The 12842-nt window shown below is 34.7% G+C and overlaps 3 protein-coding genes across 3 annotated transcripts in view; 1 reads left to right on the top strand and 2 right to left on the bottom strand.

Annotated features, from left to right (window-relative positions):
• The window catches only part of pdia2 (protein disulfide isomerase family A, member 2), a 4917-nt gene extending 2497 nt beyond the window's left edge, over positions 1-2420 (top strand). The window contains 5 exon segments of the mRNA XM_082164185.1: positions 8-151; positions 230-350; positions 868-1049; positions 1941-2099; positions 2190-2420. Coding sequence (XP_082020311.1) covers positions 8-151; positions 230-350; positions 868-1049; positions 1941-2099; positions 2190-2255 — 672 coding nt within the window. The 3' untranslated portion in view covers positions 2256-2420.
• mad1l1 (mitotic arrest deficient 1 like 1) overlaps positions 1-12842 on the bottom strand; it is a 144142-nt gene that overhangs the window by 112121 nt on the left and 19179 nt on the right. The window lies entirely within an intron of this gene.
• LOC309494353 (interferon-induced protein 44-like) lies at positions 5143-12529 on the bottom strand. Its single transcript, XM_082163671.1, has 8 exons — positions 12350-12529; positions 11320-11393; positions 11155-11188; positions 10642-10846; positions 7318-7467; positions 6904-7075; positions 6469-6569; positions 5143-6187 (listed from the first exon to the last, which is right to left on the bottom strand). The coding sequence occupies exons 2-8, from the start codon at positions 11378-11380 to the stop codon at positions 6014-6016; spliced, it is 897 nt and encodes a 298-aa protein (XP_082019797.1). The 5' UTR covers positions 11381-11393; positions 12350-12529; the 3' UTR covers positions 5143-6013.

Genomic DNA, 12842 nt, shown 5'->3' on the forward strand with positions numbered 1-12842 from the left:
GCTGAAGTATTTCAGTATCTCTGCAAATAATGCTCCTATTATTCGCCTGATCAACACTGAGAAAGTGGTGACATACGCAATGGAAGGATCAACCATCAACAAAGACACGCTGAGAACATTTTGCCAGGGTGTTCTGGATGGGACTGTGAAGGTGTGTAATGCAGCATTACTGAATATTGATCAAGTTTCTAAATCTGCCTGCTAAAAAACAATCTGCACTTTATTCTAGCCCTTTTTGAAGACTCAAGAAATTCCTGAGAACTGGGACAAGAATCCGGTTAAAGTTCTTGTAGGGAAGAACTTTAACGAAGTGGCTTTTGATGAGACTAAGAATGTATTTGTGGAATTTTGTAAGTTTTTTATTTTGTTATGCTTTATTTCCAACAAATAGCATGTACAAGGGTTAATTTTATATTATATCAGAAGGGAATTTTGTAAGTTAGTTCTTCTTAGGCTCAAATATACAAGTATTTAATAGTAGCATTAAAGTCAGCATTAAATAGAAATTGACAATTTCTATTATAAATTATTTATCCGAGCACATGATTATTTATTTATTTTAAATCACATGCCATCGTAATTTATAAACAAAATAACTTCCCCTCCTCCTTGCAACGACTTCTCTTCCTTGATGACGTGTTTACTGCCGTGAGGGCGGGACAACCTGTCACTCACATGAGATCGACCAATAGCAAACCATAATAGTCCAACGATCCAATCAATTCCACACAAAATCAAGTGCCACCCTACAATTTTTCTTGATCGAGAAGTCGTTTTACTCAGATATAGCTTGCAATCCTAACAGGGAAGAAAAGACAATCGCAATTTCCGTTTCAGCCGACTTTATCATTTGTGTCCTTCTCACAGATGCTCCATGGTGTGGTCACTGTCAGCAGCTGGTTCCTGTGTGGGATGCGTTGGGAGAGAAGTACAAAGACCATGAGGACATAATAATTGCAAAAATGGATGCCACAGAAAACGATGTGGAAGATGTCATTATACAGGGATTTCCCACCATTAAATACTTTCCTGCTGGGACTGAAAAGAAGGTTTGCAACAATACACACACTCTAAAGCCTGTTACCTATCAGTGTCTTTGTAGTGGGACACCTGGCGCTCTTTTTATTGCCTTTATCACATATTTTAGTAATCATCATAAATTAGGTATCATTCAAAAACCATTAAAAATTCATCCTGTGAAAACCGTTCAACATTGAAACGGTGTTTTAAAACCTTTTAGTGGATTACATTTTTGTGATATCAACTTCAAATTTGGAACACAACCTGGTTAGACAAATGGCTTTGATTTATCTATCAATTTTTATAGGCCTACGTTTACACAATAATGATGTACTAAAAACTGAAAAGTTTTGACAAAGTTGTCAAAATAATCCACGTTCATGCATGCCAGGCCAATAGATGGCGATGTCTCATCGCAAAGAAACACTACACATACTAATACGCATGCGCATGACCTCACTATTTTCAAAAAAATTGCATTTTGTTTACACAGAGACGATAACAGTATCATTTTCAAAAACGTGCCATTTGAAACCCGTTTTCAAAACGCTGTTGATGTGTAAGTTAATGGCCAAAACGCATTAAAAGTTTTCCATTTTTAGTTGAAAACTGTGTTGTGTACACAGATTTATGTAAAAGCACAAATATTTTTTTTTGAAATATATATCATGTATGAAATATATATATTTTTTAGTTCTGTACATTTGTTTTACAGTTAACTTAAATTTATGCGTTTAAATTTATGCGCCCCAAAAAAATTAACATAAAAGTTTGACATTTAACAGGTAAGATATAGGCCTATTTTAAATGGACATCAAATGATAGGCCTATGTTGTTGTTTTTTCTTATGTTATTATGTGTAACTAAGTGAGAATGGCGGCAGTACTGAAAAATGCTTTTCAAAAACTTTTTTAAATCAGATTGTTGACTATGATGGAAATAGAGATTTGGAAACATTCTCAAAGTTCCTGGATAATGGAGGAGAGTTACCAGAAGAAGAGAGCAAAGATGAGGATGAGGATGATGATGATGATGAGGATGATGATGATGATGATGATAAAGATGATGATGAAGATGAGGTCAGTCAATAGCCAACAGATGGATTGATTATTTCGCCTGATATTAGGTGCACTTTTTGATTTGAGTTGGTGTTTCTTTCTGCTTTTCAGGTGTCGGATGAATCGATAGAAGAGTCACCAAAATCTTCCAATGAAACAAGCAAAGATGAGCTGTAAAAACAAGGCATAAATCAAATCCTTTGTACTGAACCAGATCAGTGTGAGATTTATGCAACATGAGCCAAATGTGTTTTATCAGATTAATGTCATTTCCTCTGCACTGTACCATTACAACAAACTACATTCCTGAATAAATTGAATAAAAATAGCTTAACATGTAAAGGTTTTATTCATCAACAACAACAACCTTTATTTATAAAGCACATTTAACACAATAAAAATTGATCCAGAGTGCTGTACATAGTGCATAGCAGGACTACACTATAAAAAACAAAACAATTACAAATGTCCAAAAGCTAAGGAATAAAAATGTGTTTTCAGAGTAGATTTAAAAATGTCCAGTGAAGAAGCAGACCTCACATGATAAGGGAGAGCATTCCAAAGCTTGGGCCCAGCCACAGAAAAGGCCCGATCACCCTTTAATTTGTAGCGACTTCATGACACATTTAAAAGCAAGTGATTTGAAGATCTAAGTGCCCTAGCAGGACAGTATGGCACAATAAGATCACAAATATACCTTGGTGCACAGCCAGACAACGCCTTATAAACAAACATAAGGATCTTAAAATCAACTCGAAACTTAATGGGAAGCCAGTGAAGGGATGCCAAAACAGGAGAAATATGATCCCTCTTTCTAGACCCAGTCAACAGTCTTGCAGCTGCATTTTGAACAAGTTGTAATCGAGATAGTGAAGATTGAGGAAGACCACAATAAAGAGAGTTGCAATAGTCTAATCGTGATGTTACAAATGCATGAATTGCAACTTCTAAATCTTTGCTTGAAAGAAGGTTCTTCAACTTTGCAATAGATCTTAAATGGAAAAAGCTTCCTCTAATAACCGCACTAATTTGTTTATCAAAGAATAGTGAAGAGTCAAAGATCACTCCAAGGTTTTTGATTTGTTTGCATACATTTGTTGAGAGAGGACCTAACTGGGCTTTCAGAGCAGGAGAGGAATCTGCCGGACAGCCCAGAATTAAAACCTCTGTTTTATCCTCATTTAGCTGCAAAAAATTATTTGTCATCCACCTCTTGATATCATCTACACATTCCAATAACACATCAAATGGAGCAGTGGTGTCAAGCCTAACTGGAAGGTAAAGCTGAGAATCATCTGCATAACAGTGATATGAAATGTTGTACTTCTGAAAAATGAGGGCCAAGGGGAGCATATAAAGTGAAAACAATAACGGTCCCAAAATAGATCCCTGGGGCACACCAAACAAAACAGGCGCAGATGGCGAGGAACAATTTCCTAAATTTACAGAAAAAGTCCTCTAGGTCCATTCATGGTCCTGATGGTCTATAATTTATTTCTGTGGTGTGGGATCAGTTAGACACTATCAGTGTCAGTACTGTAAGGACAGAGGTTAGAACTAGGCTGTGAGAGCAGAAATGAGAGCTCAATCAGGAAATACACTTAATGTCATAAATCCAGAGAAAATCACAAGAGGGATTTACCGAAAGACAGGAGAGTTTGGTTTTAACATATCAAACACTGAGGAACAGAGCAACCTAAATACACTCACAGAGTCACAGGTTAGAACAATAACACATGATACAAAAGCGGGAAACTGAAATGAAACACATTGAGGGCCTCTAGTGGCCAAAACTATAGGCCATAAACCTAACAGGTATTTGGCTTCAGAAAATTGAATGGGTGAATCTCACATAATTGTCAAAAACATGACTGGATTGAAGCCTCTTTTTTTTCTTTTCTTTTTTCTTTTTAAATAAAAGAGCCTATTTTTAAGAAATATTTCTTTTTTAAATGACAATCAGTAACATTTGTTGAAAAAAAAGAACAAGCCCCTGCCCCTTTTGTCTCAAAATGTATTGTGCCCCGCTCTGATAAATGTAAATAATAATAATAATTAAAATAAATATTATAATAAATAACAATACACTTATACACCATTGCCACTAATAATAATAATAAAAAAATATATATTAAATAATTTTTGTTGTTGTTGGCGGAAGCTAATACGGAAAAGTTACATTTATGATTTATCCTACCATGCTACTGTAAAAGTTGCGGCAGCATGTGAGTTATGCTTAACAATTATAAAAGTATAACTCAATTTCAGCCGCATTCCGAGTCTGACAATGTCATTCGTTTTTATCCAAGGCCAAGTGTTATAGCTTTGTACATCTAAGGAAATTTTAAGTCCATGTCCAGCTCTAAATTGTAAGGAATTTATATATTTGATTTCATAGTACACTTTACAATAAGGTTCATTTGTTTATTATTCATATTAACTAACATGAACTAATCATGAACAAAACATTTGTTAGGCTACTGTAGGCCTATTTGTTAATCTTAGTTAATAATAATACAACTTTTAATTGTTTGTTCATGTTATATCACAGTCAGTGCATTACAACTAATGTTAACAAATACAACTTTTGATTTTAATAATGTTTTAGTAAATGCTGAAATTAATATTAACTAAGAATAATAAATGGTGTAGAAGTGCAGTTCATTATTAGTTCATGTTAACAAACTTAACTAATGAAACCTTATTGTAAAGTGTTACTGATTTCATGATAGCTAACACTTTAATGAATACATACATACAATTTATTACATCAACATAACTAAACATGAATTCCTCATAATTACCTAGGCCTACTTGATTTTCTGTTTTGTTTGGTAAAGTAAATAATTTTTAATAATATTATCATCATTTCCCTATTTTTGTATGATGTGTTATGCATTCTAATTGTATCAACATCTTTTCATTGGTAATGAAGAGAGGCTCTCTGACCTACTGCTGCTCTACATCTAGTGAGATATTCCAAATAATTGTGAGGAAGTCATTAAAATATATAAAAACACAACAGACAGACGGGTACTGCTTTAAATACGGGTGATATATTAAAAAAAAATAAAAAAAAATAATAATAAGTGCCCTTTTTGGTCCTTCCGCCCCTGCCCCGGAGGAGGTCTGTGCATGCCACTGAGGGTGAGTAATTAATGACAGAATTTTCATTTCTGGGTTAACTAATGCTTTAACTCAACCTAAGGCACATTCCTCTTCATAGGAACAGATAGGAGTCTGTATTTTTCTGCTTTCGGATGCAGCCATTGCATGAGAAAAAGCAGATCAGCAGGGATTGATTTTAGCACACTTTGGGCAAATTCCTAAAAGTGTTTTTGCGCCCATTAAAGGGGCGTTTCCAAACGAAAATGAACAACTGAATCCCTTTACGAAGGGCCCTTCCACAAAATATTTATTACAGCAAACAGCAGCAAACAATACATCTGAATATCCTTAAATCCACCCCCCCCCCCCCCCAAAAAAACCCCCCACAATATAACAAGAACAATGACTTATAAAATACATATATGTGGGATTATTGAATCACTAAAAGCAGTTTGAATAGCATACTGTACCTCACCCACAGAGAAAGAAACTATCACACACACATCTTTACTGATATTAGCAAAAGGATATGGAGGCCTAAAGGAAATTATTTTAAACATACAATAGTATAGGCTACATCATGATTATGAGCTACATAATTACAGTATTCTTAAAAAAACATGTAAATATCTTTATCTCTGTTTACTGGATATTGAAATATTATCATTAAAATAGTAGACTATTATACAAATAACTACCACCAACAGCAGATGTATAAGTGACTACAGTCTTCTGCATTACTTTAACGTATAGGCTATTGTTTTATCACTGCATGCATAATTCGTCCAGTCAAGGAAACCTCCCGCTCAACATGGAAGTCTGGACTCTTATTCATTGTCTACTTGGTCCTCCACATAGTCATTGGCAAAGTTGACAATATTTTGCAATGCATCTAAAATCAGAATATCAGTTGTTGTGTTAGTGGTGCGTTCCTCATGGTAGTTCTTCACAGGATAAATGCAGTTCACAGGAACACCCAGTCTGCAAGAACACTCCTCCATCTGCAAAGAGAACATATAGACATTATATATACAGTATATTTTAAAAAATAGATCTAGGTACTTTTTTGTATACAAAAATAAATAAAAGAGAAGAGAGTATACATGTCAAAACTAGTCTGTCACATGCGATATGCAATGTTAGAATCCCACATTTATCATTCCTTATTATATATTATCAAAACTTTTCATTTTCAATGGAAATGATAAGAAACTGTGATATACCAAAGCCAAAATTAATCACTGTATGTACCATGGTAAAAAAAATGAAAAAAGCACAGTACCTTCTGTTTTATTTTTTTGCTTGTGTAGATCTTCGTAAGATCTTCTTTAACTAGTGGACATGCTTCATCCACTTTGGTCATGATTATGACTTGAGGAATGCCTGTGGTACAATGAACAATAATTACAAATATCCCACAAAACAAAATAATTACATTTACACATCTTTTGCACATTTAAGTTTTTCCACGTAGTATGATGTTGAGATCCAGTCAACAATTGAGGACATTTGAACAAAAGGTGCAAATATTCACTGATGCTCACAAGATATTAAGAGCCAAGGGGGTGTAAACATTTATAAACAGGATGATCAGATAGAATGATGTAAATGATAAATTATGCAATAATCTTACACTGTAAAACTCATTATGGGGTATGAAAACTTGCACACTCAATTGTACAAGGTATGTTTATGAATAAAGGTATAGATGACTTACCCAAGTCTCGTGCTTTCTTACGAACTTCTATCATCTCCCTAATTATGTCCTCATCCATCATAGAAACAGTGTTAGCAGGAAGAACAGCCACCAGACAGTGAATCCTGTCTTTACGAGTGGGGTTCTTTTTGTACTTTGGGTTGTCTTCTGTAATTGGTCTTGCTGTGTTAAACTGAAGAGATAGAAGCACTGAATAAACTAGAACATATGCTGAATTATAAAAAAAAAAAAAAAAAAAAAAAAAAAACTGTAATAAACCACTTGAAATATTGTAGTGTTGCAACAATGATACTCTTTTGCATTTAATTTACACTGTTGTCTTCATCATGTGGCTATTGTAAAGTTTATCACACCATTTTATGAAAACTCTTAATGTTTACATTTCTCAAATGAAATGAAATGAAATTTACTTACAGTATAATCGTCGTTGATGTGACCATTTAATAATCTGTTGATGTCATCAGTCTGTATTGATCCACATGTATTGTGCAAACCGGCGATGTCAGTGAATGTGAAGGGAAAGAAAGAGCCCGTCCTGTCCTTCTTCACTGTATATGTTTTGCACTGAAAATTACATTTATAGGGTTAGTTCACTCAAAAAATGAAAATTCTGTCAGTAATTACTCATCCTCATGATGTTCCAACCCCATAAGACTTTCGTTCATCTTCGTAACACAAATTAAAGGGGTGGTTGATTATGATTTCACTTTTTTAACTTTAGTTAGTGTTGCTGTTTGAGCACAAACAACATCTGCAAAGTTACAACGGTCAAAGTTCAAAGGAAAGGATGATTTTCTTTAACAGAAATCGCTTTTTAAGGAACAAGCGGCTGGAAGAGACCACACAAGCTTCCTCCCGGGTTAGTGACATACAATTTACATAAACCCCGCCCCAGGGAAAGCGATTTATAGATTATCATGACAGAATATGCTAATCAATGACTAGAAGATATAGGCCTACATCAATTCATCAACTAACCATTCAGAAATGTCCTGTTGCATTCTACATGTTGTCACTTCTTCTTGAGTCTTCTTGATTGTCTGACTCCAGTTTGAACATAAAAGCAGAGCCCGTCTACGGAGAGCCTGGCCACTCCCTATTAAGTCCTATTGTACCGAATTTTGGTTGTAGTTCCACCAGTGTTCCACTGGGGGCGATCGCCCATGAGTGCAAAATGAATGGGAGTCTATGGGGCTAGATGGCTAAATTTGTCTCTTTCACCCGATTGCCGTTGAGAAATCTCCGATTTGATTGTAGGTTTTGCAAGTTAAACATGGGTTATAGGTCGAAAGTTGAATGAACGAGTACAATATGTCCTTTCGATTTCTTACAGGTTGAGTTGTTGTTGCCCATAACATGCTAGCATTCTGCTAATGAACGCTGATTGGTCAGTGAAGGACTGATTACGACCAGAGATACCGCTTGATGGCATCGTGGCATCCAAAGCGGGACCAGAATGTTAAGGTGGACTTTTTCGGCCAAGTTTTTTTTTTTTTTTTACGCAGTAACTTTTTTTTTGTTGGTTGCTGGCACTTTTATCTGCCAGAGCGCAAAAGCACCAAAGTGACTGAAGGATTGCCGTAAAGGAGTATCTCTGGTCGTGCGATGTGTATGACGTCATTGACATTTTAAATTATTTTTTAAAGCAAATAAGTGACTCTAAAAAATCGAACACCCAGCAATGTGTAATTTCTTTGCATCTCCTTTCGAATACAACATTCAAATTACTAGACAAAAAATTATATCCTGAGAAAAGTGGATTTTGAGGGGTATAGTTCCATAGACCTCCATTCGTTCTGCACTCGTCCTGTGAGCGCCCTCATATGGAACCAGAGTTGAACTGCAACCCGTTCAGAAGCATGAAGTTTACTGAGAGTGGAAGTTCTCCCCTTATTAGACATTCTCTGATAAAAGGCTAAAAGTTTTAGAAATTTTCAGTTCATGTCTGTGTGAGGTAAAAGGACACAAGCTCCGCCCTTTCGGCCGGGAGCAGCAGCTCATTTGCATTTAAAGGGACAAACACAAAAACTGCGTTTTTGCTCACCCTCAAAAAGTGACAATTTTAACATGCTATATAAAAATATCTGTGGGGTATTTTGAGCTAAAACTTCACATACACACTCTGGGGACATCAAATACTTACTTGACATCTTGTGAAAAGAGCATTATACCACCCCTTTAAGATATTTTTGATGAAATCTGAGAGCTGGCTCACTCCTTCATAGGCTGCTAGGTAATTACATCTGCTGGCCCAGAAAAGTTAGTAAAGTCATCGTTAAAATAGTCCAAGTGACTACAGTGGCTCAACCTTAAGTTTATTAAGCGACGAGTATACTTTTTTACAACAACTTTGTTACAACAACAAAAACAACTAAAATAACAGCTTTATTCTACTATTCATTTTCTTCCGTTCATTTTCTAACTAGTGAGCCAGCTCTCAGATTTCATCAAAAATATCTTAATTTGTGTTCCGAAGATGAAAGAAAGGCTTACGGGGTTGGAACAACATGAGGGTGAGTAATTACTGACAGAATTTTCATTTTTGGGTGAACTAACCCTTTAAGCTAAATTTTGATGAATGTACTACATGTACTACACACACACACACACACACACACACACACACACACACACACACACACACACACACACACACACACACACACACACACACACACACACACACAATACAGTATATACTGTATATATATATATATATATATATATATATATATATATATAGTATAGTATATTTGGAACACAAATAAAAACAGACTCTTTATAGTTTCTGGTTTATAGTGTCTTTTTCTTATCTGTATAACCATAAGTGATGGTTTATTTTAAGTTTTTTCTACTGTTATAATGAGACAATATCATTTGGCATTGTGCTGATTTGTGTTGTGGAGGTGTCACTATAGTCCAGTGATGAAATATGCATGTCCTGGAAATGGGAAGCCTCAGGTGCCACTTCACTCACTGTCTCCTCGTGAAATGGTGAAGTAGCACTTTTTCTTCTTCTCAGACATGTACCAAACTCATATCGAACCTTGACCCCAAAACCGAGGTACGTATCAAACCGTGACTTATGTGTACCGTTACACCCCTAATATATAGGCTACAACGGGGCTAAAGGTGCACCGGGGTAAAAGGGGCATTTAACTTTATTCTCTTTTAACCACTAGATGCCACAATAATTCAGCTCAGCACTTTTCTAAACAACTAATTTGGCTGATCCTTAATGCCATCTTGACATCAATGTTTTTTTTTTTTTATGTTTTAGATTTATGTTGCAAATGAGAACCAATAAAATTATTGACTATATTTTGAGACAAAGGTCTTGTTATTGATTTTCAGTTTTGATCAAGGTAATTAAAGCAACAGTTTTTCAAAAACGGAATGTAAAAGTATGGTATTTGGGGTAAAAAGCGCCCCACAATAATTAACATGATAATAAATAGCTGGCTGACTTGTACATTTGTTGACATAGCGTGGTTAGATTCAGATGGTAAATATCATATATTAAGTTTTCTGTATTCCAAAAATGAACTAATGCAGTCAAATCGATTAATCGCAATTAATCGCATCCAACATAAACGTTTATTACGTATATATGTGTACAGTATATTTACTAAACAAATATGATTTCTTTAATTTATCAAAATAAAACGAAAATAGTACAATAATTATATACTGTATGTATGAAAAAATACATTTAAACATAGGTCTCAATGTTTTTACCTCCAAAGTGAAACTATGACCAGTAGCTACTGAATTTGCCAGAGCTCTGGTAGTGATGCGCCCCTGGAGAACAGAATTCACAGTGTTGAAGAGGCTTGATTTTCCAGCACCCTGTGGTCCATGCAGAAGAATTCTGAGAGTGCTGACTTCTTTGTTCCCAGGTTGGAAGTTGTTTATTGTTGTCAAAAGGGTTTGTCTGTCTTTACTGGACAGGGAGTTTTAAAAGGTGACTCATATAAACATCTTAACTTTTATGACAAATAAAATTCAATATGCAGAATAAAACAGTGCAAACAGAATTTCAGAACTGAATAGAATTGGACACAATTTTAATTGTTTACATTTTCATAAAGGCTCATTTTGATCATTGTCTTTGCTGAATTTGTTGCCTGAGACAATGGTCACAAAAATATTTCACCAGAATGCTGTGATTGACAAATCAGAATCAAGTATTCCTGAGAGTTGAGTAATACCATAAAATGATATATGAAGGAAAAAGTTTTCAGAGCTTACTTCCAGTCCATGGGCCTCCAGGGTCTATCAAACTCTAACAAAAAGAATATTTAATTAATTTAAACTTTTATATTATTTATTTTTATTTTATTTTTGCATTATTGCACAATGTGTTTGCTGAGTTCCAAGATTATTTAAGCACTGTTTCATCAAATCAGCATTTACCTGGAGATGGAGAAGGATCGGGTTGTTTGGATTTTATAAATGGCCACATCCAAGCAGACATCCTTTGTCCTTATCTATAAGAAGAGATAAAATATTTGATAACATAATTTAAATTATCAAAATGCAGCAGGAGCTGGGAAGTAAAACCAGTCTGGCTAACTAGTGAAAGATTATGTGTATTTTCAGTTAGCTTTAGTCAGATGTATTTACATTGTTACTGTGCCTCAAGATGCAATCAACTGAAAAGCAATCAGTTGCAATGAAAAATGCAATCAATCAACTGAAACATTGTCTGTAAAGGTATGAACCCATACACTCATATAGAAACTGATGGGTGTGAAACAACATTGCTCAAGGTAGATTGCAGTATATAAAGTTCAGTGACACAGACATAACTTTGGGTTAAGATTGTTGAAGGGTGACATACTAACATATCTGCTGAAGAACTGATACACTACAAACCTTCAATAAATTCTTCTCCCCATAAGAACTCAAGCTTACTTATTTTATGTATTGGAGAAATCGAATACACTGGCGAGCCACCCAAACCACTGCTCGGCCAAATACAGCAAAATCTAACACTAGGAAGTTTTGAGTTCTAAAACGTACAGTATATTTTTATAGCTCGACAACCTCTTATATGTTAAAAGATCAAGGACATTTTTATTTCTCAATTCATGAACCATTTAACATTTATAAATTAGTAAGTTACATGATATTTTTGTCATTTTCTGCCATAATAGCACAGCAGCAATCATTTTGTCATAAAATAAAACCTTGCATATTCATACAAATAAAATTATTAATCATTTATCTATTCACATTAATCCCTTTACAACAGTTCATAACACACTTCTTGCTGTTATTATTCAACTCAATTATTAACTTCTGCATTAAGTCTATTATAGTGCATTAAGTCTATAACTCCCATTAAGGCATGTGGGAGGTATATAGTAGACCACTGTACCCATACCCAGTAGAATGTTTACAATAAATGTTTATTCTTGAGGAAAGGTTAAATGAGTCCTACCTTTTATTCAGTCTGACAGCGTATGGCACCTTTGTTATCAGATTGAATTCATAGTGGTTACTTTCAGTTTTTAAATCACCTGTGTAACTGGAAGAACTGGAAGAACTGAAAAGAGAGAGCTATTATCTGAGAAAACCAAGGAAATTAACATTTGAACTCTCTTGCTATATTACCATTCCCATTCGAGACAAGATCACACTTGAGTTGATCACCTCCCAATTTACATATTTCCTTCACCCATCCCTACCTGAATTCACCCAAAAATATTTCACCAGAAATCTGTGATTGACAAATCAGAATCAAGTATTCCAGAGAGTTGAGTAATACCATAAAGTGATAAATGAAGGAAAAAAAAATTCAGAGCTTACTTCCAGTCCATGGACCTCCTGGGTCTAACTCTAACAAAAAGAATATTTAATTACTTTAAACTTTTATAATATTTATTTAAATTTTATTTTTGCATTATTGCACAATATATTTGCTGAATTCCAAG

This window comes from Leuciscus leuciscus, assembly GCF_965113295.1.
Source record: "Leuciscus leuciscus genome assembly, chromosome: 3".
Lineage (NCBI taxonomy): Eukaryota > Metazoa > Chordata > Actinopteri > Cypriniformes > Leuciscidae > Leuciscus > Leuciscus leuciscus.